This window comes from Planococcus citri, chromosome 5 (genome assembly GCF_950023065.1).
Source record: "Planococcus citri chromosome 5, ihPlaCitr1.1, whole genome shotgun sequence".
Taxonomy (NCBI): Eukaryota; Metazoa; Arthropoda; class Insecta; order Hemiptera; family Pseudococcidae; genus Planococcus; species Planococcus citri.
This window is the reverse complement of record NC_088681.1, coordinates 40922482-40950426: the sequence shown is the minus strand read 5'-3', so window position 1 is coordinate 40950426 and position 27945 is coordinate 40922482. Positions and strand designations below refer to the sequence as shown.

General features: G+C 33.5%; 3 protein-coding genes across 5 annotated transcripts in view; 1 reads left to right on the top strand and 2 right to left on the bottom strand.

The window, feature by feature from the left end:
- The first annotated feature begins 280 nt into the window (after nucleotides 1-280).
- Nucleotides 281-7753, top strand: LOC135848881 (RING finger protein 145 homolog). Of its 2 annotated transcripts, none has more exons than XM_065368957.1 (5): nucleotides 281-505; nucleotides 1456-1593; nucleotides 1712-1864; nucleotides 6157-6275; nucleotides 6438-7753. In XM_065368957.1, exons 1-5 carry the CDS (start codon nucleotides 478-480, stop codon nucleotides 7224-7226), a joined length of 1227 nt encoding a protein of 408 aa, XP_065225029.1. In that variant the 5' UTR covers nucleotides 281-477; the 3' UTR covers nucleotides 7227-7753. The 2 variants fall into 2 exon arrangements, with proteins under 2 accessions (XP_065225029.1, XP_065225031.1); XM_065368959.1 differs by lacking the exon at nucleotides 281-505 and adding an exon at nucleotides 527-1028.
- Lgr1 (Leucine-rich repeat-containing G protein-coupled receptor 1) lies at nucleotides 7353-14710 on the bottom strand. Its single transcript, XM_065368956.1, has 15 exons — nucleotides 14416-14710; nucleotides 14242-14316; nucleotides 14072-14146; nucleotides 13916-13993; nucleotides 13768-13839; nucleotides 12770-12835; nucleotides 12603-12671; nucleotides 12442-12516; nucleotides 12205-12322; nucleotides 10886-10978; nucleotides 10570-10778; nucleotides 10172-10467; nucleotides 9881-10106; nucleotides 9419-9799; nucleotides 7353-7896 (listed from the first exon to the last, which is right to left on the bottom strand). The coding sequence occupies exons 1-15, from the start codon at nucleotides 14571-14573 to the stop codon at nucleotides 7785-7787; spliced, it is 2103 nt and encodes a 700-aa protein (XP_065225028.1). The 5' UTR covers nucleotides 14574-14710; the 3' UTR covers nucleotides 7353-7784.
- A 498-nt stretch (nucleotides 14711-15208) lies between these two features.
- Nrx-1 (Neurexin 1) overlaps nucleotides 15209-27945 on the bottom strand; it is a 154469-nt gene continuing 141732 nt past the window's right edge. Inside the window, exons 5-22 of one of the 2 annotated variants that reach the window (XM_065368954.1) lie at nucleotides 27360-27386; nucleotides 27085-27243; nucleotides 26733-26885; nucleotides 23859-23966; nucleotides 23579-23771; nucleotides 23209-23403; nucleotides 22960-23103; nucleotides 22664-22878; nucleotides 22008-22116; nucleotides 21738-21929; nucleotides 21111-21560; nucleotides 20758-21039; nucleotides 20496-20674; nucleotides 20234-20405; nucleotides 19898-20148; nucleotides 19702-19816; nucleotides 19320-19604; nucleotides 15209-19236 (exon numbers count right to left, since the gene is read on the bottom strand). In XM_065368954.1, the coding sequence (XP_065225026.1) occupies nucleotides 18593-19236; nucleotides 19320-19604; nucleotides 19702-19816; nucleotides 19898-20148; nucleotides 20234-20405; nucleotides 20496-20674; nucleotides 20758-21039; nucleotides 21111-21560; nucleotides 21738-21929; nucleotides 22008-22116; nucleotides 22664-22878; nucleotides 22960-23103; nucleotides 23209-23403; nucleotides 23579-23771; nucleotides 23859-23966; nucleotides 26733-26885; nucleotides 27085-27243; nucleotides 27360-27386 (3873 nt within the window). In that variant the 3' untranslated portion in view covers nucleotides 15209-18592. The remainder of the gene's footprint in view (nucleotides 19237-19319; nucleotides 19605-19701; nucleotides 19817-19897; nucleotides 20149-20233; nucleotides 20406-20495; nucleotides 20675-20757; nucleotides 21040-21110; nucleotides 21561-21737; nucleotides 21930-22007; nucleotides 22117-22663; nucleotides 22879-22959; nucleotides 23104-23208; nucleotides 23404-23578; nucleotides 23772-23858; nucleotides 23967-26732; nucleotides 26886-27084; nucleotides 27244-27359; nucleotides 27387-27945) is intronic. The other variant, XM_065368955.1, reaches the window with a different exon arrangement.

Below are 27945 nucleotides of genomic sequence, written 5' to 3'. Positions count from 1 at the left end.
CCGGTCAGCAGTTTGCTCTCACATGCTACATATTACGTACAATTTTGCAAAACAGGGCGATACAAATTTGCTCATTCTTCGCAGAATGAAAACAAAACCACGGGCCAATAAACACCTCGTATATGAGAAGGCCCGACTGTAACTACACAGCATCTTTCCTTCCTTCCTTCCTTCCTATGTTCTTAAACCTCTACGTAAATACACATAAAAATTTACAATCTATACGTATTACTAATTCGAGATATTTTTAATTTTTCTCTCGAGAGTTAATACGCAAACGCGAAGACGGAAGATTTGCTTTTTGCGAAAAATTATAAACATTCTAGATACTTTGGCAATTATCATTTTTACACGAAGTTGCATGCATCAAGTGTAGTTTATTTCGCGCGTTAAGTCACGTATTCGTATCTTCGACTTCTCACAATATACCAAAGTGTGTATCTTTTTTCGATAGTACCTGTTAAATTTTCCATTCTCATGTCAGTGTGCTTTTGTTATCTGCCAGGTAAATGCGAATCTATTCGATAAGCTTTTCAATGACGTTGTGTGGTTTTGATTAATCATTTACAGATACCCATCCTATACTTACATACCTACCTTAAACTGTATAACTTGTGGAAAAATAAACCGTGTAATAAAGCTTCAGTTAAAAGTACCTATACTTATTCGCGAGTGCGTTATTTCGTGTGACAAGATAAATTCATACCTGAAAAAATAAAACAGAAAAAAAAACGCCATTAAAATCGATTCCGGTGAATAAATTCGATCGTAAATTTAATTCGTTGAAAGTTCAGCCTGTCTAATGAGTTCTATGATCTGTGAACGCTTTTGCCTATATCGTTTTTAAAGCGTGGTACTTCCGTATGCCGTATGGTGCGAATTCGTGGAAACTCGGTGCAAAATCATGGCTGGCCAGACATCGCGATAATCCACATTTAGCGTAACGATTCATTAACCTCGTACTAGTAATAAATGCTCGTTGGGTCGCGAGACAAAAGATATCTCGACTAAAAGCACGTGGTTTTACGGTAAGTTTTGGAAATTCGCCATACACGTCAACTCGTGCTGTATCTGGCAACAAATTTCATCGCAGTCGATTGCAATAAACTAATGTTTTAGTAGGTACCTACCTACCTACCTACCTACCCAACGTCCAATGATGGTTATTCACTCGAAAACAACAATTTAACTTGTCCCCCGTCCCCTTCATCTCTTTATAGGACCTTTCGACGTTTTTTTTTTCATTTTTAATTTCGACAATAACATACACAAAACGTAATTACGTACTTGTGATATGTGTATGTCGTCGTTCGTTACTAGAAAACAGATTTTCATTCAAAATAAATAGAGATGATTCGTGGAATCTCTCTATATAGTTACGCTCTTAGATCATCATAGAAAAGTTCACGAGTCGCGTAGTAATAAAATTAATTTGGCCTATATTTTTATTTACAGGGTTCATCATGTTGATGTTATTCCGCTCGAAATCTAAATTTCGTCACAGATCCGGTAGCAAGGATTTTTCATTTCATTCGCCTGTTCATTTATCGTCGTCGTCATCGTCGAGTCAGAACAACATCAACGTGTATTTGGGTAAGTTGAGTACCTCCCCTGGCTTGTTTTCTTTTTGCATAATGGCGATGAAAATGTTCTACGTAAAATTGATCCTCATCTGGTATTTTGACTGTTTTGTTTGTTTGTGTTGTTACAGTTTCATTGTTTATCACTTTGTTGACCGGCTTGGCAAGTCCGTTTGGTATTTGGATCTTATCGGTGTACGGATTACTGTGTACGACTACGTTGTTGATATTCTATTATAAAACTATCAAGTACGATTTGGATGAGAAAATTGGTCACGTTAAAAGTAAGTGGAACTGAGAGAATGCAGCGGGAGGGGAATTATCGCGAATAAGTTTACGTAAGATTGATTGGAGATGGGTCTGGATAGTTGATTAGTAGGTATAGGTATAGGCTACGATGTAATCGTAAATTTGGTATAAGGTATAGGTAGGTAGGCTAATTTTACGAAAAATTTGTTCTAAAAAATCTCGCAAAGTGGATAAGATTCGGTCATTAATGTATATTTGGGAAAATACGTCTATTAATGAATCACGATAAGGGGAAGAAATATTGATTTTCAGCCTGAGAATCACTAGAATGTATTTTGAAAGCACGTCCTATACATATTACTTGCCTCCGGCATAATTCAAAGAACGAATTTATTTCGATCACCTTTAGTTCGAGTCATTCTAATAATAGTAATACTTCAATAATTCCCTCTGTACTGTAAAATGAATAAGGAAACTTTGATCAAAACTGATTTCGCAGTTCGAAGGGGCATTGAATTTTGAACTTTTCATGTATTTTGAAATCAGAAGTTGAAAGCTCAAATTTCAAAATGGCTCTGTAAGTGTATGGTGGCTATTTAAAATTCCTAAAAAAATTCCATAGATGTACCTTTTGATGTTTTTTTGAAATATTCATTTTTCGAGATGAGATCTTTTAATGGAAGAGGAGCACCCCCTCCCCCAAATTTGGGCAAAACTTTCAAAAAATATCTTGGAGCATGTGATATATTGAATTGTATGCTTTTGATGACGCTGAACACGAATATGACGTGAGATTTTTGATTGGACCCCGTCCACGGCGCGGCCCCCAACAAATTTTTTGGACTTTCACTCATTTGGGGAGGTTCTGGGGACCCATGGGCGAGGTCAATTTGAAAAACCAACTAGGCTATATTCGTGTTCAGCGATATCAAAAACATACTATTTCATGTGTCGCACCAATGAAACCATTTTTCGACTTTTACCCAGTTTGGGGAGGTGCTGGGGGCCATGGATGGGGTCCAATAAAAAATCTTACGTCATATTCGTGTTCAGCGTCACCAAAAACATACAATTCGATATATCACATGCTCCACATTTTTTTTTGAAAGTTTTGCCCAAATTTGGGGGAGGGGTGCTCCCCTCTCATTAAAAGATCTATTCTCGAAAATTGAATACTTCAAAAAGCATCAAAAGGTAGGTACATCTATGGAAATTTTTTCAGAATTTCAAGTGGTAACTTACGCTTACAGGGTCATTTTGAAATTTGAACTTTTAATTTGAAAATTCAACTTTCAACTTTTGAAAATGTCAAAATACTTGTGAAGTTTCAACTTTTGAAAATGCCAAAATACTTGTGAAGTTTAAAATGCAATGTCCCTTTCAACTGTGAAATAAGTTTTGATCAAAGTATCATAGCTTTGGAGGTATGCGCTGCTAAAGTTGAGTACTTCGAGACAATGTGAAAATAATTGACCCCCCCCCCATCCCCCCACCCTCTGAGGGTGCTGAAACCAAACGATTGCGGGTTTCTTCAAAATTGCTTTTTTTGGTCGAATTAACACGGAATGACCCATTATAATAAGTCTTGCGATTCCCCGAAAAAAACCTATCACTGAACGATTCATTAATAAATTCAACTCAATCGTTCACGAATGATTCTTTAGAAAACTCGTTCACGAACGATTCGTTAAAAAAAAAACAACAACAACAACAACAACAACAACAAGAACAGAAAACAGATTAAAAATTCATTAAAAAATCACAATCTGAAAATTGAAATGAATTTTGAAAAAGAGCCCATCGTTAAAATGAAGTTTACTTGAACTTGAATTGAATGATTCACGAGATTCATGGTAAGATTGTGAAAGGATGCATTCATCACTCTGACTCATTAGTCATTACTCAATAATTAATAAAAAATATGCCTACCTAATCCAACGCAATTTTTTTTGTTTGAAAAATTCGTTCACAAAAAATTTACACAAAAACGTATCATAGTTTGAATTAATGACCCCATCGAATATGAATATAGATCGCATCCATCGTCTAGAAGTTCATTTGAACTTTAATTCGACTGTTTACCTACAATTCACATAAAAATATACCTAATTTTGATTCATTAACCTATGGTGCATTGAAAAAATCCAAACATGATTCATCGAAAAATATAATCAAATCGTTCACGAACGATCTACCAAAAATCGCAGAATGAGCAAATCTTCAATCTTGTTAGTCCTATCCCCTATCTCATTTACAGACTCTTTGAAAATTCAATTCAGTCGTTCACGAACGATTCATGAAAAGCGAGTCAGTGATTCGTAATCAATTCATGATGGGTCAACGAAATACTTATAGAGTGCATGATTCAATAATCGATCAAAAAGTATAATCCTATCGTTCGCGAACGATTCTTTCGGAAAATTTGTTCACGAACGATCCACGAAAGACGGATCAGCGATTCATAATCAATTCATAGTCATAAATCATGATTCAATTGTTAATCAAAAATATGATCAATTCGTTCGCGAACGGTTTTTTTTTTGAAAAACTCGTTCACAAACACGAACGATTTGCAAAGAAAAAAAAACTCACGCATTTAGCGTGAGAAGACCGACTTTTCTTCAAATAAAAATCTGATTTTTAGGTGAATCATTCGCGAACGAGTTGATCAATAGGTACTGAATCATTCGCGAACGAATTGATTCGTATAAGTGACTCGTTCGCAAATGAATTGATTCATTTACTCAATTTTTGATGAATCATTCGCGAACGAATTGATTCGTATAAGTGACTCGTTCGCAAACGAATCGATTCATTTACTCAATTTTTGATGAATCATTCGCGAACGAGTTGATTCGTATAAGTGACTCGTTCGCAAACGAATTGATTCATTTACTCAGTTTTTGATGAATCATTCGCGAACGAATTGATTCGTATAAGTGACTCGTTCGCAAACGAATCGATTCATTTACTCAAATTTTGATGAATCATTCGCGAACGAATTGATTCGTTTAAGTGACTCATTCGCGAACAAATCGATTCATTCACTCAATTTTAGGTGAATCATTCACGAACGAATTGAATAATTTTTGGTGAATCATTCGCGAACAAATTGGTTCGTATAAGTGACTTGTTCGCAAACGATTTCTTTGAAAAATTCGTTCACAAAAATTTTTATTAAATCAAATCATGAACGAATCTGATAAATTAACCAGTCACTATTCAGATTGTGAATCTTTCAAAATTCAGTTCAATCGATCGCGTACGATTCATGAAAAATCTATGATTCAGTGGCTGTTGGTAAGCTCATATCATACCACAAAAAAAAGGAGGGAAAAGACAAATCGCCCAATAATTAACTGAAAAATATTGATACAATCATTCGCGAACGATTTCTCTAGAAAACTCGTTCACGAACGATTTACAGAAAGAAAAACAACAAATCGCATAAAATAAACTAAACGTAAACTTGATAACATCATACAACTCTATCTATTTTTTGAAAAAAAATGTTTCGTTCAAAGAATCATTTGAAATTCAATTCAGTCGTTCAATGATAAATTAAAAAATATAGTCCAATCGTTCGCGAACAAATTCTCTGAAAAATTCGTTCACGAACGATGTACAAAAAAATTAATAAAAACAACAAATGAAGTGAACGAATGTCGTCAATATCTTTGTAAGTTGTATCTAGTACTTTGAAAAGAACCTCTTTGTCCAAACTTCCAAAGATTCATTCAAAGTTTAGTTTACTCGTATACTTTATTCGTTCACGAACAATTCATGAAATGCGATTTTCTGACTCATTCCTAATTAACTCACGTACCTACCTAATCGTACTTGAATTGAGAAAAAACATAAAACACATAGTTTGATGATTTATAAATATAAAATAGTCTAATCGTTCGCGAACGAGCCATAGAAAACTACTAATTAGTAATTACCTACTTTATTTATTTTTTGTTTTGTAAGAAGCTGGTGGGGGAGGGATAAACAGTTCAGGATTTATTTAGATCATATTTGTACTGGGTACTTTTGACCAATGGATCTTGTTTTTAAAAAGAACTCGACGAAATAAGATTAAATAACATGACCATGACATTTTGCTAAAATATCAAAAAAATGGGATAGGTATTTTCTGATACCTATTTTGAAGAGAAAAAAAACAAGTTCATATAGGTAGGATCTACTTTCCGAAAAAAACCAAAAAATAAAAATAAAACAGCTAGAATAGGTACCTACTTATAAGATTGAAAAAGTGAAAAAAAAAACAATTGAAGTTGGTACGAAGTATCTAATTACATCTAAATTATTATTTTTCTTGCAGGATTCATAAAGGATAAATTGAACGAGATCAAGTATATTTTTGAATCATTCATGTCATACGTAGATAAGGTTGAACAAGAATTCTTGAAACTCAGCAATATTTCAGTTACAATAAATCAGGTAAACTATTTTTAATTACTCAATAAATAATAATCATAAAAAAATTATTAATAAAATATCGAGAGAGTATCTCTATTTTAAATTGTAGGTATAGGATACCAGCTAATTATAGAATTTTAAACTAATCTATGTAAATATGTATATTCTCCCATATTCTTACAGATAGTCTTCTTCACAATCTGCGAAAAAGTCCTGCTATCAGATCAAAATATCACAGCTTTGTATTCGTTGATGTTCTATAACGTGATCAGCTATTGTTTCTCGTACATGAAGCAAATGCTAGAAAAAAGTAACTGGTCGCCTTACATCAACGTTGCCAGCCATTCCACCATCAAGCATTTGGCCATGTCAGCAACCAAGATCGTTCTGGAAGTTACCAAAGCTGTCACATTCGTCATAACATTAGTATTCATGCTATTCGTACTCTGTCTAGAGCAACGTTTACATTACTACCAGCCCACCGTATATTTCACCTTTTTTACCGCCATTTATTACCTAGCCACGGAGAAAATGTTCGCCGATACGTTCCCGAGTATTTTATCGTATTTCCAAATACAACGCTTGGAGAACCTGGAAACACTCTGGGCTCCGGTGCTGCTCAGCATCACAGGACAAATGCTATCCTGCGGATTTGCAGCTGTTCTATTCTACAGAGGACTTTACCGAGGGGCCATGATTGCCCTTTACTTAAACGTGTATTTGACCTACAAGAAACTCAACGATGGCAGTTTGAGAGTGTTGAGTCGCGAAAAAGCTATCATATCGCCTTTTCGATACGCCACTAAGAAAGAATTGGACGAATTCGAAGATGTCTGCGCCGTATGTTTGACTGATATGCAATTAGCGCGTATTACACCTTGTCATCACATATTCCATACGGATTGCCTTCGACAATGTTTACAAACTTGTGATAAATGCCCCGTTTGCAAAAGAGAATTGGTGTTTAATTAGACGCATTTTGTTGGCTGAAGTAATACTCATCTAAGTTTCTATCATTGTGATCTTCGTATAAATCAAAAATTTAGTAATTATTTTCTGTTTCCTATTTCCTCGTATTGTATAGAAAATTTTCGAAGATTATCTTTTGTTTTTGGGAAACATCATTAATATCTACCTACTTTCTATATCTTATACCTATTTTAGCATTCCATTCGTATCGAAATTCATGTACAGGTAATTTGAATACTAGAATAATCGATGGGTTTTATATGCCTATACGATAACTACCTATCTGAGTAGGTATTTTATATTACACGGTTGGATAAATCGTATCTATTCTTATAGTAGGCTTCCCTTGACATCCTTCTTTGATGCTTTTACGTAAATAGGTAATTTTGATTTTACTGTCATAATTCGTAACTAGATATTTTTACTATTTTGTGTTACTTTTATATCGAGTATTTTCAATTTTGTTTCGTTTGTTTGTTTGTTTTTTTTTTCTAAATAAATCGTACGAGTTGTGAGTTTCTTACCTTTTACGTAGTTTATGTATTTTTTTTCGAATTGATTCTACAATGAAGTGTGAGATGTAAGTGGCCGAGGAATTGGATGCTCCGAGTTGTCTTTTGGATGGTAATAAATTAATTTGTATTTACGTGCAGCTTTTCTACAAATTCCAATCCTGTAAGAGACACCGAAGTAAGAAGTGATATCAAGAGCAACTTTGTATATTTATTTATAGAGAAAGAGATCAGACCCCTCAGAATTAAAAAAATTATGGAGAAAAAAAAAATGGAAAAATCAAGATTTTGAATTCAAAATTTCATGAAGTTCACATTTCCCTCACCTCTCCATTTCATCATTTTTTAAATAATTTTTAAAAACCTAAAAAGAACACAAGAAACAGTTTTGCAACGTTTGTGAAAAATATTTTTTATAATTTTTATTGATTTTTCAACTTTTTTTCAGTATTTTTATGTCATTTTCAACATGTTAAGTATTACAAATGTTTATGCAAATGTTGCAAAGTTTTGCTGAAATGCTTTTTAAATGTTCTAATTATTGCTTACATTTGCCATTTCACTGAATTTTTTTTTAGCATTTTTTCAAATTTTCATAGAATTTCATCAATTTTTAGTAGAAAATTTTTAACAGGTAATTTCAAAAGTTTTTTAAACTATTTTTATGCATTTTGAACGTGTTTTGACGACATTCTGTGTGATTTGTTTGAGAATTTTGATGAAAAATCTTTTTTCACTTATTTTTCAAGATATTAATGATACTTCAGAATTTTTGTAATTTTTAACGTGTTTTCAAGTTTTATGCACTTTTTATAGAATTTTTTAATTTTTAAAAAAATTTCATCGGTTTTTGGTAATTTTTACAGGTTTTAATGCTTTTGATTCATTTTTGTACTTTTAAAACATGTTTTTACAACAATATTTTTATGTGATTTTTGTGAGATTTTGATAATTTTTCAACGAATTTAATTAGGTACCTACTTATATTTTTTTTTATTTCTTTAAAAATCATTTCAATATATTTCAATTTTTTAGCCATGGCCAATTTTCATAAATTTTACAAAAATTTCTTCATTTTTTTCGAAATTTGAAATGATTTCAAGTTTTAATGTTTTAGTTAGGTATTTTGTGATTTGCACTGAATTTCGCCACATTTCACACGAATTTGATCATTTTTCTTGGTTTATTGCAGATAAGCCTTGATCAGCTGAATATGTTTAATGCCTTTTTTTACCCACAAGGCAACTAGCATCACAGACGTGTACGTAGACTTGCCAATTGTAAAACTGGAAGGAGCAATTTCGTTCTTAACTGGATTAGATTTTTAAAAAATATACATTATTAGCTGGCTTTCTGTCGATCTCCTTCAACTTCACACGAACAAATTGGTCTAATTTTTAGGGTTGATTTTGTTGACATTCAAAGGACCAAGGAGACGCTTTCACATGACAACAAGTCGAAATTTGAAGTTGAATTTTCAATTTTTTTGAAATTTTGGTCAAATACTGGAACAAGGCCTGAAGAGAGAAAAGCATAGTGTAAGATGGACCCCAAAATTTTGAATAAAAAAATAGAAGTCCATCTCGATCGTTCTTCCACTTCCATCCTTATCTCGAATCAAACAGCATTTGATAGACCTCAACTCTCTCCATAACCCTCTAGAAAATTCACTTTAGTACTTACTTCGACAACAAATACACCAAATCGCGTTTAAAATTCGTCGTCAAAATAGCATACAGGAACGGATTAGCGCACGAATTGAGCGGATAAAAAAACACCAATAAGATCTTCGAGTTTGTGATATCAATCAAAGGGAATCCCACAACAGCGGTCAGAGCAAAAAACGTAATCGGTGCCCAGCACAGGAAATCTGTAGCCACCAAAATGGTCATTTTACGAGCCAACACGTATTCTCCATCTTTATGACGTGTTTCGTAACTCAACGAGAAGTAAATTTGATAATAACAAACGCAGATTGTCACAAAGGCCGCAAAACTTGTGAGTAGCAGGAATAGGACGTAAGCTGTATCGACACCTGTCTCGATTCTCATCGGTAAACATAAACTGTAATGTTAAATCAAATTCAAAAACTATCTGGACGGTCATACAATGCCTCAAAAATATAGAAAAATCTTGCACTTTTACCTAGCAGCTGAATAGCTGGAGATTCCAAACAATGGCAAAGAAGCCATAAGCAAGGCATTCGACCATCCAAAAAATATAATCACAGCTGTTTTACGAATTGTTAGTCGATTCGTGTACAAGGCTCTTTTAATAGTGAACCATCTTTCTACCGTTACGAGAGTCAGAATAAAGATGGACAACTGGCTCGAGAATATGCTCACGAATCCGGCTACTTTACATCCCACACCTGAAAATATGCTGACTCAGGATTATTTGTTTCGAGAATATCAACATTAATATTGTTTGAATTACCTCGTTGCCAATCGTAAGCGTAATTAAAATATACCCCTTCCGAGATCAAATCCTCAACAGCCAACATCAGCAAAAAGAAAGCCATACATAAATCCGAAAAGGCTAAATTGCATATTAGCAAATTCTGCACTGTCAGCTCAGCATGTTTGCCTAGGATCACCATTAATACGCAAATATTGCCGCATAATCCGGTCAATACAACGAACCAAACGCTATATCTGAGCCATTTGTAACCCATTATGTCTTCGCAAGGGTTGAATGCGTTTGGCTCAGGACCACATTTGACCAAATCTTCTCTGTAGAAGAATAAATGCGTTACTGTAGGTATTCATTAATTTACCTGTTACTCTTTTTCTCGAGTAAATTTGTAAATGATATTTTTTCGTTCACATTTTTACCTCAATGAAAAGTTTCCGCAGAATGCAACCATGGTCTTATTGCTAGGTTCAGTAAGAAGAGTCCTGATGAAAACTTGACGTTTTCTTCGACCGTGCCATTCCTCATCTTCGGAGGTACCGTCTTGAGCACCTTCTTTAGAAAGACTAAAAGCTGCCGATGGAGCTGACGAAAATTCAGGGCATGTTTTTTTCATTTTTTCTACATAAGCCTACGATAGCGTAAAATGTGTATGAAAATGCTTGTCCATAAAGCGCAACAAGAGCCAGAAGAGGAACAAAGGTACAAGAAGGTACCTACCTAGCTGGTTTAGCTTACTTTATGAAGAGCGTATTTTTCTGGATTATGACGTCTTGGTAAATGGAAAGCGCAACAGTGGAACGAAAATGTTAAATCAGCTTCTTTTAAATTCTATAGGAATTTATAAAAAAAAAACTGTGATAAATGCTGTTTGTTTATATTAATTATTTGTACATGAAAAATGTTTTAAAAATGAGATGAAATTGAAAACTACGCATCATTATTAAAAAAAATAATAGATAATAATATTGAAATTTTTGGAGAAAATTGTTTTCAAAACTGAATTATTAATTCTGTTGAAAGCCCATTTTTGATTCTAAAATCGTCAGCATGAAAATGACGAAACAGAATGAAACTTGATAAAATGTTACGAAAACCATACAAAACATCACAGATTATACGATAGAAAATGGTACATATCATTGGTATCAAGTATTTTGAAAACAATTCATTGTTCGTAAAAATCAGATGAAAACACTGTTCCAATTTCAAAAAAAAAGTTCAGAAAAATAGCAAAAAATAAATCTAAAATGAAGAAATTTTTAAAAAAATTGATAACACTGGAAAATAATTGTTCAAATTGGGAATAATGTGAAGAAAATGATAAAAAAAACTGAGTTTTAAAATGACTAAATTCCACAAAAATTTTCGAAATTTGGAAAAATTCTCTAAAATTGATAATAAAACATGAAAAAATGAAGAATAAGAAATTTTAAAAATACACCTTAAATGATAAAAAAATGTACAAGAATTTACAAAAAAATTATGAAGATTCGTAAAAGTTTTTTAAAAGTTATAAACGATGGACAAGAATAAAAAACCACTCGAAGTGTAATTTTCAAGCCTAAATTGTAGATTTTTAAAATCCTATGTGTATTTTTGAGGATCCTCACCCATGCTTAAGATTTGAATTTCATGGTTTTTCCTCCTCCCCCACTACTTCTTCTCGGAAACATATTTTCAACAATTTTGATTCTTCAAACAGTCTTCATAATTATATTTTTTCATTTTTCATGAAATTTTCAAAATTTTCATTCGACTCTTAAAATTTTACTGTAAGTAAAAAGAGTACTTCAACAATAAGTATTTTAAATTTGAGTTCTGATCCAATTTTTGCAATGTTTAAAAAGTTTTCAGCGTATTTTCAAGTAGGGTAAATACTTAATACATAATTCAAATTTTTTCATTACTGTTTTTTTTTGGGGGGGCGGGGGGAAGGGAAGGGTTTGTAGATCATAAAAAATCATCTTTTTCAAGGCAGAATCCAAAACTTCGAGTTAAGTTTGGGAAAGAAAAAAGGTTGACAGGTAAGTTCAAGATTACGTGAATACACTCACATGAAAATCATATATCGATGGTATCGTTTTCAAAGAATAAGTACGTTGAATAATTAAAGTTTCTAAATCTTTCAATCCGTTTGTTGGCACGTTAGATATTGAAGTCTCTGATAAGTCTCTAAACAAACCAATTATTCGAAAAACTTTTCGTAACTAAGCATCAATGAGTATAATTATAATGAATGAAATGGGGAAAAAATTGCAAATATCAAATATCTAATCCTAGTACCCACTCACAAAATTCTCAAGCTTTTTATTCCATCGAACGCGTGTTCTGACAAAACGCTCAATTTCATGTTTCCTTTCAAGCTTCTGGAAAAAAAATGCAGACGTTTCAACTCGAACTGCATGATCATAAAACCTGCCACACAAAGAGTAGAAAATTGTAATTAAATTACATTTTTGATATTTCTGATCCGTTAAAAGCCCAAGATTCCACTGTTGTTATCTGATTGTAGTCGAAAATTCTGTACAAAAGAATTCGTGTGTCAAAAAAGTCAGTGACCTAACAAATCTTCACTAAGCAATGCAGTAGTCTATCTAAGAAGGTAATTCAAAAACTTACACTTGATTGGCTCTCACCACTACTTGATTTTTTTTGATAATCTGGATAGAATTCCTTTCAAAATCACTATTTTGAAAACAAAAAAATGAACAAAAATTTACGAACACGAGTCTATTATTTTATCCAGCAAGGGGACATTTTGCACCAGCATTCTTTCATTGAAACGAAACCAAGCTTGATTGAAATAGCGTGCCTTAAAAGCCCACATAACCAAAATTTCAGGAGCCAAAGTTCATTTTTGGCCCCTCCAAAGCGATTTGAAATTTCATGGAAGAATTTGAAAACTCGCTGGAGGCTCCAAAAATATCAAATTTAAATTAATAAAAAACATCAACCTCACAAACCAAATCTAACCCCCCCCCCCCCTTACGGGTGTAATAATCTTGTAATTATAAACACCCAAAAAAAAAAAAAAAAATTTCAGACACACCAGACAATATCTTGCAGGGAAAACTGCTCGTTACATACTTTCTTTGAAAATTTGACTTATTTCACTATTTGTATGTAGAATTTACAAATTGGCCAAAAAATCACCAGTAGCCACCTAAAACGACAGACAGGGTGCCCAATAAGCATCAACCAAAGTTAATATAAGTTCTAAAGTTCATTTTTGGCTCGATCCAGAGCGATTTGAAATTTTGAAGAAAATTCAAAAATTGCTGGAGGCTCCAGATGGTCTGAAACCAGTGGCTGTTGATGTGTGAGAGTTGAATTGGAGGAATTATTCACACACTGGTTCAGTCCGCCCGCAAATATTTATATTTCAGGAAAAAGTTTGAAAATTAATCTTAAAATAAGTTTCCTAAATTCTTAAAAATTTGCCAAAAATCTAAAAATTATCTCGAGTACATGAAATTTTGGTTATGGTGCCCGTTCGATCTGGCTTGGTTTTGTTCAAATTGGAAAAAGCGAGCTGAAAAGGTTCCCTTGTAGAGCAATTTTCGATCAAAAATTATAAACAGGTCTAAATATCTATATCTACTTGAGTAGGTACTCACACAATTTCCATAATTGGTTCCAAGATTCGTCGTAACCTTGGCACATTTCTAATTCCAGTAAGAACCACATGTCTAATTTTACATAAAAATATCCATTCTATATTGTCCACGATTAAAAAGGGGAATAAAAAACATGATAGGTACTTACAAATATTTCAATCCAACTAAATCATTTTCTAGAATATCCAAAGATAACGAATCTAACTTCGGTACTCTGGATAAATACCTTATCAAATCAAAACCTCATCAAACAATTTGGTTCTCCACAAGTAGGTACCAAAAAATTACACAAAATCATACTTACAGAGATTGTAAACGCGATAATTGGTTAAATGCATTTTTTTCAATAAATTTCAAATTGTACAGTTCGACTAGATGTCTAGAAAAACAACCGATCCCCATATTAATCATAATCAATTTCAACTCAATCATCATAAGTTCAACTATGGTAGTCAAAATCAAAACCATACATACAAATGGATCAAGCTGTTTTTGAATCTAGTAAAATTATCTGCTTCTAGGATCTCAACTGAGGATTGATACAGGGTTCTAAAAGAATAACACGAAATACCTCAAAATAAACGTTAGGTGAGAGTATCAATTACCTATACCAATGAATCAGATAAATAGGCAACGTCTTGTACTCACAATTTTCGCACATCTTCTTCAGTTCCATTCAAAAACTGGGTTTTGAGAAAATTTTCACTATTATTACAAATTTTGGAATTTAAATCGTTTTCGTTCGATACAACTATTAAAATTTTACTCACGAATAAGTACACCACTAAATCGGATATAAAAGACATAATTTTTACACTCCAACATCATCTCACTATACTCAGCACTTTTCAGAAAATGATTCACATCTACGATAATCAAACCACACACTGAGAGAACACGCTACTATCCTATCCTCGACAGTAATTAACACTCGAGCACTAAACATAAGGCGACAAGTTGAAGTATGCAATATAAAAATTATCAATTTAGCAACGCGCACCAAATAAACAACGAAAATAACTAGTAAAATGTGAAAACGAGTGAGTTTTTTAAAAATTATTAATTCCAATTGGTGTTAGGTTAAAGTACTAATTAACGCTAAACTGCTTTATTTTTGATGATTTAACACCAAGCAGAAGAGAGATCGCAATTGAGAGCATGCAGGTGACAAGGTGAAGAACGTGGAATAACTTGGCTCGTACAAATAGGTACCTACTTGAATTATTTATTCAAAAATAGAGATCATTGGAAGTTTGTTGTCACGCCAAGGTTGCTATCAGCATAATTATTTCCCATACTAAAAGTACAATCTTTGCTGGAAATATTTTCGAAAAAATCCATAAGCACAAAGCTGGAGAGGGAGGAGATGACATTCATCAATAAGATCAATCATGTTTCATCATACAAAAGAACCAACCCCTTCAATCATAAACTCACATCATCAGTATTAACATGTATTGTAAAAACGTATCACTAAACAAAAAAAAAAAAAAAAAAAAAAAAAAACAGTTTACAACAATTACATATGACTAACAACTTACATACATACGAACAACGTAATACCTTAATAATTAATTCACAACGACTATAGAATGAATTAAAAGTTGTACATATTAACATTATTTTTTCCTCGTTAACAAAATCTTTTTTTTTTTTTTATTGCACAAAACTCTCTCGTTTTCAATAGTATTATGTATAAAGGCACGTAAAATGGCACATAAGCTGATTTCATTTCAAATAGGTAGATAGTAATTTGAGAAGCGATACAGAGGACTTTTAGAAATGAAAATGATTCTTTAGACTAGGTATACTTAGTACCATTGAAAGTGATGGAAGAAAAAGAAATGACGCGGAAGTGCAACGTTTTTAGACATTAGGAACATTGAGTAAGTTAACGCGAAAAAGTACGAATGAATGAATAAATAAGAGTAGGTATTGGAATACTAGAAAAATTAGTGAATATTCGCGATAATCATCGAATAGGTACGCGAGGTAATGTATAAAATGATTCGAATAAAACCGCAATAAATCAAGTACATGATAGAAAATGGAAAAAAAAGTAACCGAATATCAACGTATATAAGAGACGATTGACCCACAAGAAACCGAAATAGTTTACGTATATCCATTTTAACCACATACTCGTACATAGACAATAAATTCATCATTCAAATTCGTAATCTTTCAACACAATCTACCGATAATCTAGGCGCCGATTGTCGAACGAAACATTACCCTATCTATACGATCATATTTTACACGCTAGTTCAAATTTTGAAACTATAAAAGACCGAGTTCACACTCATACCAAACCAGTCGTACAGTGCTTTACAATTGAGTGAAAATGTTCGCGAATTTAAACCCGTTGGAAGTAACTCCTTCCAAATTATTGGAAGTAACGCCGACCAAAATAATTGAAACTTTGGAAACAGCGCCGAGTAAAATGATGGAAAATGTCGTCGAAACGGTCGTCGAATGTGTCGAATGTGTGCCTACGAAAACAGTCACCGATATCATGGATGCAATCGAATCAATACCGAGTAAGATGAATATCAATCCGATGGCTTCTTTGAATAGTTTCACCGATTTTATGACACTCGACTTTTCTCAGTTCATTCTCACTTTCGTCACTCAAATTTTCACCAGTTTCTTAACTCAGTTTGAAAAATACGTTAATGTACTTTTCGTACTTTAATACCTACCTATACGTAATCAGAACGCGACATTTTTCTTCATAAAGGATTCCTATTCACGACTTAATTTTCACGTTAATATGAATAATCAATCGTGGAAAATAACAAATGCGTAGTGTTTTTTGTTTTTTAAAAAAAAATATCGTATAAACAACAGCGAAACGTATTGCTTAAAATGTTAACTTTATCCATTATTTATTATCGGTAGTTATTAATTAGGAAAAAAAAGGACTCGGAATGTACACGTAAGTAGGTAATTACAAAATGTACAATATTTTTACATAGAATACAGATTCTTTTAAAAATCACATGTATTGTCGATGATGTTATTTTTTGTTTCAACATTCAACAATACTCTAAAAAATTTCCCCTATAAGTAAGCTATTTCTAGATACAAGCTTTCAACAAAATATTGCCCTATTTAAACGGATAATTGACGATAAAAATAATTCGTAAATCAAAATGGATATGCAATTATACTTTTGTGATGAGTTATATCGATTCAGAGAAATGCAAAATAAACAACGTCGTTAGAGTTTTATGGACGGAAAGGCTTCGTAATATTACTTGTATAATAAAATTTAGAATAAATGGATATGTTGAGAAAAAAAATCAAGCGATTGAATGGAAACACCCCTACATATAGGTCAATAATGGTTATTAAACCATTACGATGTAATTTTCCAAGACGTCCTATTGTATACTTAGTGTTTCCATTATGGGCAGTTTAAAGTAAATGTGAAAATATACATATAAAACGATATAAAACTGTAGTTTTGTGCTAAGGCTGACATAGCTGGTTCACAAATTATTCTTATAAGTATAAAAACCGATATAAAAATAGCAAAATTCGTAAAATTAATGATATGTGGTAATGAACTTTCAATCAAACTATACAATCACTCACCTGAACTAAGAAACGTGTATAAATACAATGGGTTGGTTTGGGAACCATAACGCGCACAACAATCTACAGAATTCGATCAAATAATCAATTAAAACAGTGAAAATTAATTAATTAATTTCTAATCAATTGGAAAACAACGCGAGCGACAAGCTTGAAAAAAAAATGAAAAATTTCGCGGAAAACGAAATTTTTTTTTTATTGGCTTTGTACGTCGCGTATGCGAGTGATATTGAGTTGAATAAACTTTTTTTTGATAAGATAAAAAGATGATAAGAATAAAAAATGCTGAGAATGCAAAAAAAGATACAAAATCAGCATTATTTTACTAATTATTACGATCTTTGAAGGTTTTTCATGAAAATTTAGAATATTTTTGGGGCTTTCTCTTCAATAATAACTTCAACATCAACACTCATTTAGTCATTCATTTATTTCAACTTGGAATAGGTATGCTTCATCAAGCTTCAAGCTTCAACTTCCGAGTCAGAATCAAAAAATGATTATAAGGTACCTATTGTAGAAAGATGGAATATTGGCATGACGCCTGACTAAACTGAACTGATAGGATTTAGAATGATATTTTTTCGAATTTTAAATTACTACAATTATTTGAAGTTGAACAAAAAAAAAAAAATCAATCGATCATAATACTCGTAATACGTCAAGTCGTCAACACATTCCCTGTCCAAGTTCATAAGACCAAAACTATAAAGGCAAAACTATCATAGATAATAACAATAACTATAGGTAGTAACCTCAAAAATTATCGAAGCTATGGAAAATCGTTCAAAACAAATCAACGATTATTATTTCGTAAATAAATAACTTTAGGAAGCTTCGAAAATTTGTCATGATAAGATGAAAATGAAAACATAAAAATCGACCTACACGAACGTTGACACAAAAATACGAAAAATGTTTCCTCGTACAAAAACATAGATAGGTAGTTAGGTACATAATACAATAAATAAATGCATCGAAGCATTTCCAAAAATGCAAAAAGATTGCTATTTAAGAAACGAACGAATCTCGTTTCAAAATGAAAAAATACAACGTATGATACAATAATCTTACAATAACTCTTATTCTATAAGTATAGGTAGGTACATGATATAATACACGGATTTTTTTAAATAGAAAACATCGATCGATAAAGACGATACGAAGACGACTCAAAGACGTACACAAATCACAGCAACGAATAAAATGTCGAATATAGCGAATTTTACACGTACCATTCTTTAACGTCTTGTCTTTTCTTAACTTTGGCACCCATTCTGAGGTTATTATTGTAATTCGAAGACGGCGGCGTTAAAAGATTCGATTGCATATTCGAATGACTTTCTTTAGGTAATAAAACAGATAAAGGTTTTCGCTCATTTTGACTTTGAGTATTATTGAAACTTTTATGACTTTCGATTTTGTAATTGGTTTCGGTTCGACGATTAAACAACAGAACCAGAATGGTAATGACGATTATCACAATTAAAATAGCGCAAATAATGATTATAGTGATGGCAGCGTTTGCCTCATGGGGTTTATTACCTCTCACTGGTGGATCAACCGGAGTAGGACGCCGTTTCGGTGTGGTTGTGGTTGCAAAGGCGATGGTAGTCCTGAGATCGCTGACCGTTGTGTTTAATTCGGTCGTCGATGTTAGCGTAGTTGTCGGGTAGGTAGCTGGCGTTGTGACTGTGCTGGTCGTTGTGTACGGTTCTGTGACCGTTGTAAGGGTGGTATTTTCTAATTTCTTCAATTTATGTTCTAAATTTTTAACGACTTCATTAGTGGTGTTAAATAGATGAAGTACTATATTATTTAATGACGTATCATTAGGCACAGGCACTATTCCAACGCTAACAATTGTTACTGTAAAAAGCACACCAATACATTACATCGAACGCCAACAAAAAAATGCACACTTTCAAGCACAGTCACCATTATTAACTTACCGACTGGAACGTTGGTTATATTCGAATGCGGGGTGAATTGCGATATCGTTGCTGAGCTGTTCGAATCTGTTTCTAATTCGGTGGCTTGGGTTGCCGAATATTTCGTAGCTTCGTCTTCGGTACTTATTTCAGGTTGCTCAGGAGGTGGTTCCGGTTCGTAGCCGGATCCTTCGACGCAGTCTTCGTCGTCGCAGGGTGGTTTATTAGATTCTTGCGTTATGATCGGTTTTACAGGTGTGAAAGGGTGATGTGACGGAGCAACGTAGACAGGAGTGATTAGATCATCTGAAATTATAGGTAAGTGTTGAATCAGATAGGTACCAAAATAATCTTTACAGGTAAGTGAATCATGTTGTAGTATTTGATATATAGGTATGCATACCTTTATCTACTTGAACAGCAACTTTACAATGATCTTCGTCATCATAATTACAACCGGACCCAGCGCCAGAAAATATTAATTCGTCAGTTACTTGGGGAGAATCAGACGTAGGAGTCTAAAAATGAAAATTTTAGGATTAAATTCATCGTACGCTTACACGGATAGTACTTTAAATCAAAATAAAATAGGTAGGTACCGGTTGCATTTGTTGATATTGCATTGGCGGTTCGGATATGACACGATTCTTTATCATCGATACTCTCGTAACATCGCCACGAATTTCAGTTCTTCGATCCTTCTCACTCGCCAAGTCTAATATCCTCAATCCATTGAACTCTAAACCGGATATGATACCTCCGAAATGGCGTTCTATTCGTTGTTTCAATCTGTTCCATTTACCACCAAGTTGAATCGTAGCTTGATTATTGAATACTGATAACTGATGGCCTGTGGAATAAGATAAAATGAGTAAGTAGGTATTTAGGTAGATTTTGATAGGTAATTTATCATTCTCAAGCGTAAAAATTATTACCTCCTGGATAAATAGTCTGAGTATTGAAATCGTCTAGCTGTAGAGTAGAATTTGCACCATTACGAGTAAACCTAATAATATGATATGTATTGTCGTTGACTTTGGTACCAATTTCTCCAATAGGTTGGTCTTGGGTACCCATATTATAAACCATAAAAATATTTCCTTCAACCTAGAATCACAAATGTCGATTAATTGGTATTTTTATGAAGTCTATATACATAGAATAAATATTCGAAAATATATCTGCCAAGATACGTACTATTTCTAATTCTAAATAATCTTGCGATGTGCCACTATCTACACGAAATAAAACAGCGTCATCTTTATCTGTAATAAATCCAAGAGCTAAAACGTCTGTTTTCATTTCAGGTCTTCTGTCTTCAGGGAACGTATAAGTAATTAGACCTTTACCAGGTCCAAACTCGTAAGATATGGATTCTGCATGAATAAGAAAACAATATAAATTACGAAACAACCCGCCATGCACAAATGATGGTGAAAATAAAGGATTAAAATTCAACCTTGAGAGCAAGTTTTTCCGGCAAACGAGGTCATCGAGCAATCACATATTTGATTATTCCATTGCTGAACGCAAATTCCTCTATTATCACAAGTATTATGGTTGCATCTTTTACCAGATCCGCCTTCGCAACCAGATACGATTAAGGTACTAGGTAACAAAGCATCTTGCACGAGATCGGGCGAATCTTCATTCAAATGTAAATTAGCTAAACACCCTTGAAATCCGTGCTTCGATCTTAAAGGTTTAGAATCTGCGCTCCTAACATCACTAGGGATACCACCTATACAACGTAGGTACACCATTAAACGAATGAAATCGAATAGAAATAAATTAAACATTAATCCAACTTGCCTATGTACAAAATTCCAGCTAATTGTAAGCTTTCGTCGACATCGTGACGTCGCATCGCAGCTACAATAATATCGTCGACTTGTAAAGTATAAATTTTACGAGTAGGTTGCTTAATTGTAACAGTATGCCATCTATTGTCGCTGAAACTACTCTTAGCACCATCTTTAATCTTAATCAATTCGGATTTCATTTGGAAGAACACGTAAATATGACCGCTGGCCAATTCGACGGCTAAATAATCCGATTTCTTGCCGCCGCTGAAGATAATCAAACCGTTTGGTTCTTTGGTTTTGAACTGGAAGTATATGTGGATTGAGGAGAAAGCTTTGAACGGAGATAAACCAACGTAAGTATTTTTCGATAGGATGGTAAATGCACGATGCAAATTTTGCAGATTTTCTTCTTTGGTGTATTGAGCATTTGAGTAAATTTTTGGCATCGTTGTATCATCTGTAAATTAAAAATAATAATTCAGAAAAATTTCAATATAATCCTTCATTTTTGTCATAAATTTCTCGAGTAAAAATAAGTAGGTATTTTAAAATATTTCAAAAATATACCAATATCTGAAATACCAAAAAATGGTTCAATATTCCTACAACGTAAAGAGAATGCAACTTTATCTACCTTCGTGCAAATAAGACACTCTGGAAGCCTCGATATAGTCAACTTCGTTGAACGTTAATTGTTGCATAGCACCGACGAACTTCGTAAGTCTGGCACTAATTAATGGAAGATTTTCGTCAGCTACTTCAACGTAACCTCCGATGTGGATATGATTAACGTTCATTGTATCGAACTCGGGAAAGACATTTTCCGCTACAGAAAAATTCAATATAAGTAACTCTAAAAAAGTATCTATTACAAAAGATGAAAAATATTTAAGAATTATTTCACCTTTTATAGAATTTCTGGTATCAACTTGAACTAAAATAAAAGCTCCATATCTCAAGTACCTCACAGCATGCCATTTATTATCATTTAATTGATCAGCATTCACAATCGCCTGTAAAACAACGCAATATTATAAATTTCAGCTCGAAAATGAGAAACAATCAGATACAAAAAAGTATACATTTTTTTAGGTAGGTATCCTATCGTCAATCGAAACTAACCAAGCAGCAAAGAAAGAATACTTATTGAACGAACCTTTTCATTTTATTTTCTACTATTGATGAAAGGGAAACTACATTGAAAACATCGACCTTCTCGGTCGAATGGTAATTCATCTATTCTCGGTTCACAGACCCTTTATCCCAAACGACCGCATATATTGACGACTACCTATACGTATTCTTGTTTGGATATAATGACGTGACATGACATTTGTATACCATTTGTAATGTTTCGAATCTCGTTTTATTTTGTGGGAGGACAATGAAATTGTATACAGAGTTGATAAATCGTAGTGAAATTTTGAATTGTTTTCTACTTGGTAATTTCCTTTTTCTAAAATGGAATATTATTGAGTGTTTCCGATAGAATCTTCTCAGAGACGAGGTTTTTTGGATATTAAATACGTAAATACGAGTAGACTAGACGAGTACGCTTACTTTTTCTCGATTATTGATCTTGACCATTAATCGAATTTTACCACCGAAGATACCGATTTCCAAAGTATCTCCGTCCTTGTGTGTAGTAGCGAGCAGAAGACCATTTGGTTTAACTGTTTTGAAACGTATTAAAATATCTTCAATTTGATGCTTCGTATTCGGAGGCATTTTAATGAGCATATTTTGAGACCCATTGAAGTACATGATCGGTGAAACTGTACGGAAAAAATACATCAAAATAAGTTCACTTTTGAAAATTTTTTTCTCTCTCCTCAAAGAAACGTAGATTTACACACCTTTGCTGCAAGTTGGTCCAGTGAATTCGGTTTTAGAGCAATCGCATATAAATCTATTCCATCCATTGATACATTCGCCCTTATTAAAACAAGGACTGGAAGTGCACGATTCCCCATTAGTATGACAAACTGGTTCAATAGAAACTGAAAAAAACAGCAATATTTTTAAGCAAAACGTTCCAAACATCAGCTCGAATTGAAATAAACTTGAACGAAAAAAGTAAATAGGTATCTTACACAAACACTTACCAAAATCTTGTTCTTCAACATATTTCACAACATCGACCGGTTCCTCGTTCAAAATCAATTCTCGAATACATCCGACAAATCCACGTCTCAAAACTACAGACCAAATAGACACTGGGAATTTATCCAATTGAAATTTCTGCCAAGGTATTCCACCGATGAACAACCCAACGCCTAAATCCAACTGCCGAGAATCACCTGCGAACATCACAGTTGCAAAGGATACGTAAGTACATATATTGGAAAATAAGTCAAGGTAAAATGGGCTTCGAATTTTGCGGAATCATTAATACGAAATTTCACTCAATCGTGATGCATATTTAATTATTTAATTTCATCGAATGCATTTCCATTAACACATTGTAACGCTCACCTGGTAACGAGAATTCGATACCGAAACCATCAACGGCCACTCTGCCATTTTTGCCTTCACGATGTAAAAGAACCGAATGCCACAGACCATCGTTCATTTTACCAATACCGACTTGTTCTTTGACTGCGCCTGCACCCAGATCCATAATCAAGTACACTTGACCTTCTATTAGCTCGATGGCGAATATATCAGTCTGAAAAAGTAATCGGTTGAAGTGAATTAGAAACTTTGAAAGTATTTAGGTTTCAAAAAAAAGGAGAAAATGAAAAATTTTAATTACAAAAGATGGTCCTGAAGCTTTGCTGAACACCAATAATCCATGAGATTCAGTGGTACGAAATTTTATAGCGAAGGATCCAGCTTGAGCGGCTTCCCAATCCGGTAGTATCTGTTGAAAAATTATATTTTTCAGAAAAAAATGCTTTAAGGTAACAGTTGCAACTGACAAGTGACGACCGAGGCGCGAGGTTAAAGTCGAGGCAATTGAAAAAATGGAGGGGCTAGATTGAATTTTTCAACCCAAGAAGAGTCACTTTCGTGAGTGCCTTCTAAAAAGTCGATTTAAGTAGGTAGGTAATTATGATATCTGGATGTGGCTACAAATTTAAAAAATCATTAATTCAATAATTTGTGCGAAGATTTTCCAAATTAATGTTGAGCTAGGGTTGAAAATACCACCCACCATTCCTACTCCACACCATCATCCGCCTCTCCTTCTCCTCATACAAAATACAATTTTGAATAGGTAGGTACTAGGTACTAGAAATTTTTAAAAAAAAGCAAAAAATTTCATTTTTAAAACACCCCTCCTCTATTTAACAAAAATTAAACAAAAATCACACAAAAAAGTCGTATTTTTGAAATATTTAAACCCCCTCCCCCCCTCCAACAGCCAACAGTTATTTTCTCATAAGAAACATCTAAAAATTTCACCCACTCATATTTTCGTGGAGTCTCAAAACATGAATCTTAAACATGAAGAGAATGCACTTTAGGAAAAATTACACCTATTTATGCCTTGAAATTTATTTTGAGAGGAAGAAGAACAAAAGAGAGAGATGGATGGTAAGAGAAAGGGTATTAAAAAAATTCAAAAGTCGCCGTGTAAGCATTATTATCATCTCCTTTTTAGAATATCTTCCACGTATCGAAAAAATTGCACGAGTAGGCACTTCAAATCGTATTTACGGCAAACTGGGTAGGCAAATTATTTAACATCATTTTGCGTGGGGATTTTTCTAATTCTTATACAATATTTCAATATTTCAATAATTCAAACAAATCAATTTAAGATGTTTGGATCACTACCAATGTCATCGAGAGTCAATGTGGGCCCCGGACCAAAAAAATGAGGGCCTCCTGAAAATTTTTCAGCTCCTCTTCTTCTTGTAAAGCAAATTTTTTTTTTTCAAAAATTGAGGTTGAAAATGAGTTATTTACACAAAAAAAGGATTTTCCCACAAGTTTTCCCCAATGGAAATACCCCTCCCTCCCCCTCCTAAAAAAACTGATAATTTCGTTTTTGAAAAAAAAAGTTCATTAGAGGAGTTTCTTCTAGAAAAGTTTTTTAAAAAGGAATTTTCTCAAATAAGGAGAGTTTCCTGCACTTTTGAAGTTTCAATTTTTTTGAAAGTCAAAGTTTAACAGCTTTTGTTCCATAAAGTTTCCATTTCCCTTCAAGAATGAAATTTTAATTTTTTTTCTTCAAAAATAAAGGTTGCACTTTAAAAAAAAATAAAATTTGCGTTTTTTGTTTTCAAAAATAACGATTGCATACAGCATAGGTACCTACTCTCTTTAAAAATAATTTGTTTTTAATTTTCAAGAATTACGATTGCCTTTTTTTTTCAAGAAACCCGTGCCCTCTGAAAAACGCAAACCCTCGCCCCTTCTGGCAGGGCTGCTTACAGGTAAGAAATCCAATTCGTCCAAAAATATTGGTTTTCTTTGACAATGGCTGCCAAAAGTTGAAAAAATCAAAATATTGCAGTCTATAAAGTTTTTTTGAAAAGCAGTCTCGTTTGGACAAAACTCCTCTAAATAACAAATAACGCACCTTCCCTTTCCAGAAAACTCTTTCTTAGGTTTCCCAAACCGTTACCTGTGTGGCCCCTTTTATACGTATCTATCCATAAAATCCCCCGAAGTTCGAAAAGATAACATTTTTTCATCATGGGGGGGGCTCAAATTATTAAATAGGTCATTTTCTTTTTAAGAAATGTGCGGATTAAATCCCAGGATTAGAATGTAAAAACATAAAAAAATATGGTTTCTCAAATTTTTCTAATTTTTTGAGTAAGATGGGCGAGAGTAAGTTTCATATTTTTTCAACATGTGGGTTGGATGAGTTATTTTTATATGAAAATGCACAAATTTTCAGAATTAGGATGCGAAATAGCAAAAAAATTACATTTTTTATGTTCCTCATTTTGGAAAACTGGAGGGGGGAGGGGGGTTCTGGCACCGCTCGAAGTAGGGTCATTTGAAATTTTTGGAGATTTTTTTTTCTAATAAAAATCAACAATTTTAGCAGTTGGTTAGAAAAAAAATACAAAAAAAAACCTTCTACAAGTAAAATGAGAACCACCTTAGAGGTCATTCACGGGGGTCCCTAATTTCATCAAAAATTCAATGTAACAGAAAATGATTCCTGTTTTTTAAAGTAGGTATACTGAATCAGGATTTCAACTTTTCTCATTCTGAGACCCTTTCCATAAGCTCCGTTCCAGTTTTCTGGATTTCTTTCTTATCAGAAATGAGGAGGGGGGCATTATGAGCTTTAAAAATCTAGATTACATCCTTATATTTGACATTCATTCATCAATTTAAAAAATTTTGCTTATTTGAGTCCTTTTCACTGCCCACAAAATCTCTTGTAAAAATCTTCTTTTTTGGCACTCCTCTCCAATATAATGATTTAGCTCCTCACAATAAAACTCGGCTACTTTTCAACCGAAAAAAAACTACAATCTTTGACTTGGAACATTCAGCTTCCAACTTTCAGCAAGCTGGCAATCTCTGTGAGGAATTAAAAGTGGACAACAACTTATCTAAGAATTTTCTCTCAATGAATTACATTGTTGCCAATTTTCTTTCCAATCGCTCAACATTTCGCGAAGAAACTCTTTCTTCGACTTACTCTAAAACAACTTACCAAATACGAATCCGGTGTAGTAAAACTGATCGCATCAGAAGCATCAGATGTTTTACAAGCGAACGCCATTTGTCCTCCCAACGTAACCAGCTTACTACCAGCCTTGGCCACATCGAAAATATCAATTTTCTTGCCATCCACTTCGTACATCATCTGCGAAAATTAACTCTCGTTTAACAAATCAATTTCCAAGCCGCAGTTATTGTACTACGTAGTAAGTATAGTTTAGCTCAAAACTCGGTGAACTTTTTTAATAAAACAAACAAACAAAAAGATGAGAGAAGACGAAGAGCAAAAAAACAGAAAAAAAGAAGGCAAACTATTGTAACTTTTTTTTTTTTCATCGCCATACCCTTCTTAAGCATCCGACAAAGTTTTGATTAGTACTGGAACCAGGTAATGTTCTCGTGTGCTCGCTACCGCCGATATAAAGTTTACTAGATGAGAGCATCGTAAATGTTCCAGCTGTGCTAGCGTGCTCAGTGTAAATGCCGTCCACCGTCAGTGATACCTAAAAATATAAAGATTATACGCGTCACATGTGTTGTTAACGTCGTCGTTCTATGTATAACTTTCAGTCGTAAAAAAAAGAAAAAAAAGGGTATAGGAATATAAGTATATACGTACTCGGCAGAAACTCGTCACGGCGGAAATCTGAAAAAAAAAACAACAAATTGGTATAATTTCTCGATTTTCTTTCAAATTTGAAGACCATATTACTATATATAATAAAGGTCACTTATACAATTTTTATCATTTTTATAGTCTCGATAGCGAATGTTTACATTTTGGGCGTCGGCCTTCCCATCACATGTATGTGTATTCTCTTAAGGGTGAAAAATATCACGTATAGGTAGAGTGATATATGATGTACGACACGAACGTTTAATGACCTTTATATAGGTACCATACATAGGCAAAATTTAAGGGGGATCAGAGACTCGAGGAAAAAAAAGGTGAAACATAAAGACAAGCGTAGAGAACATCGAGTTCGAGCTCAACAGGATACCTAATTATTTCAACCATACAACGCCATCCCATACTGACAAATAGGTATAGAGAGGTAACAAAGCTTTCTCGATAACGATACCAGCGATGTCAAGAAAACCTCTCTGAATCTGACACTTGGTAAACTTCTCGCGGTTACAATGCAAATGGAAAACCGTCAATGTGAACCAATCAGTCGATTCGGGCCTGTTTTTTTCCCAAACGA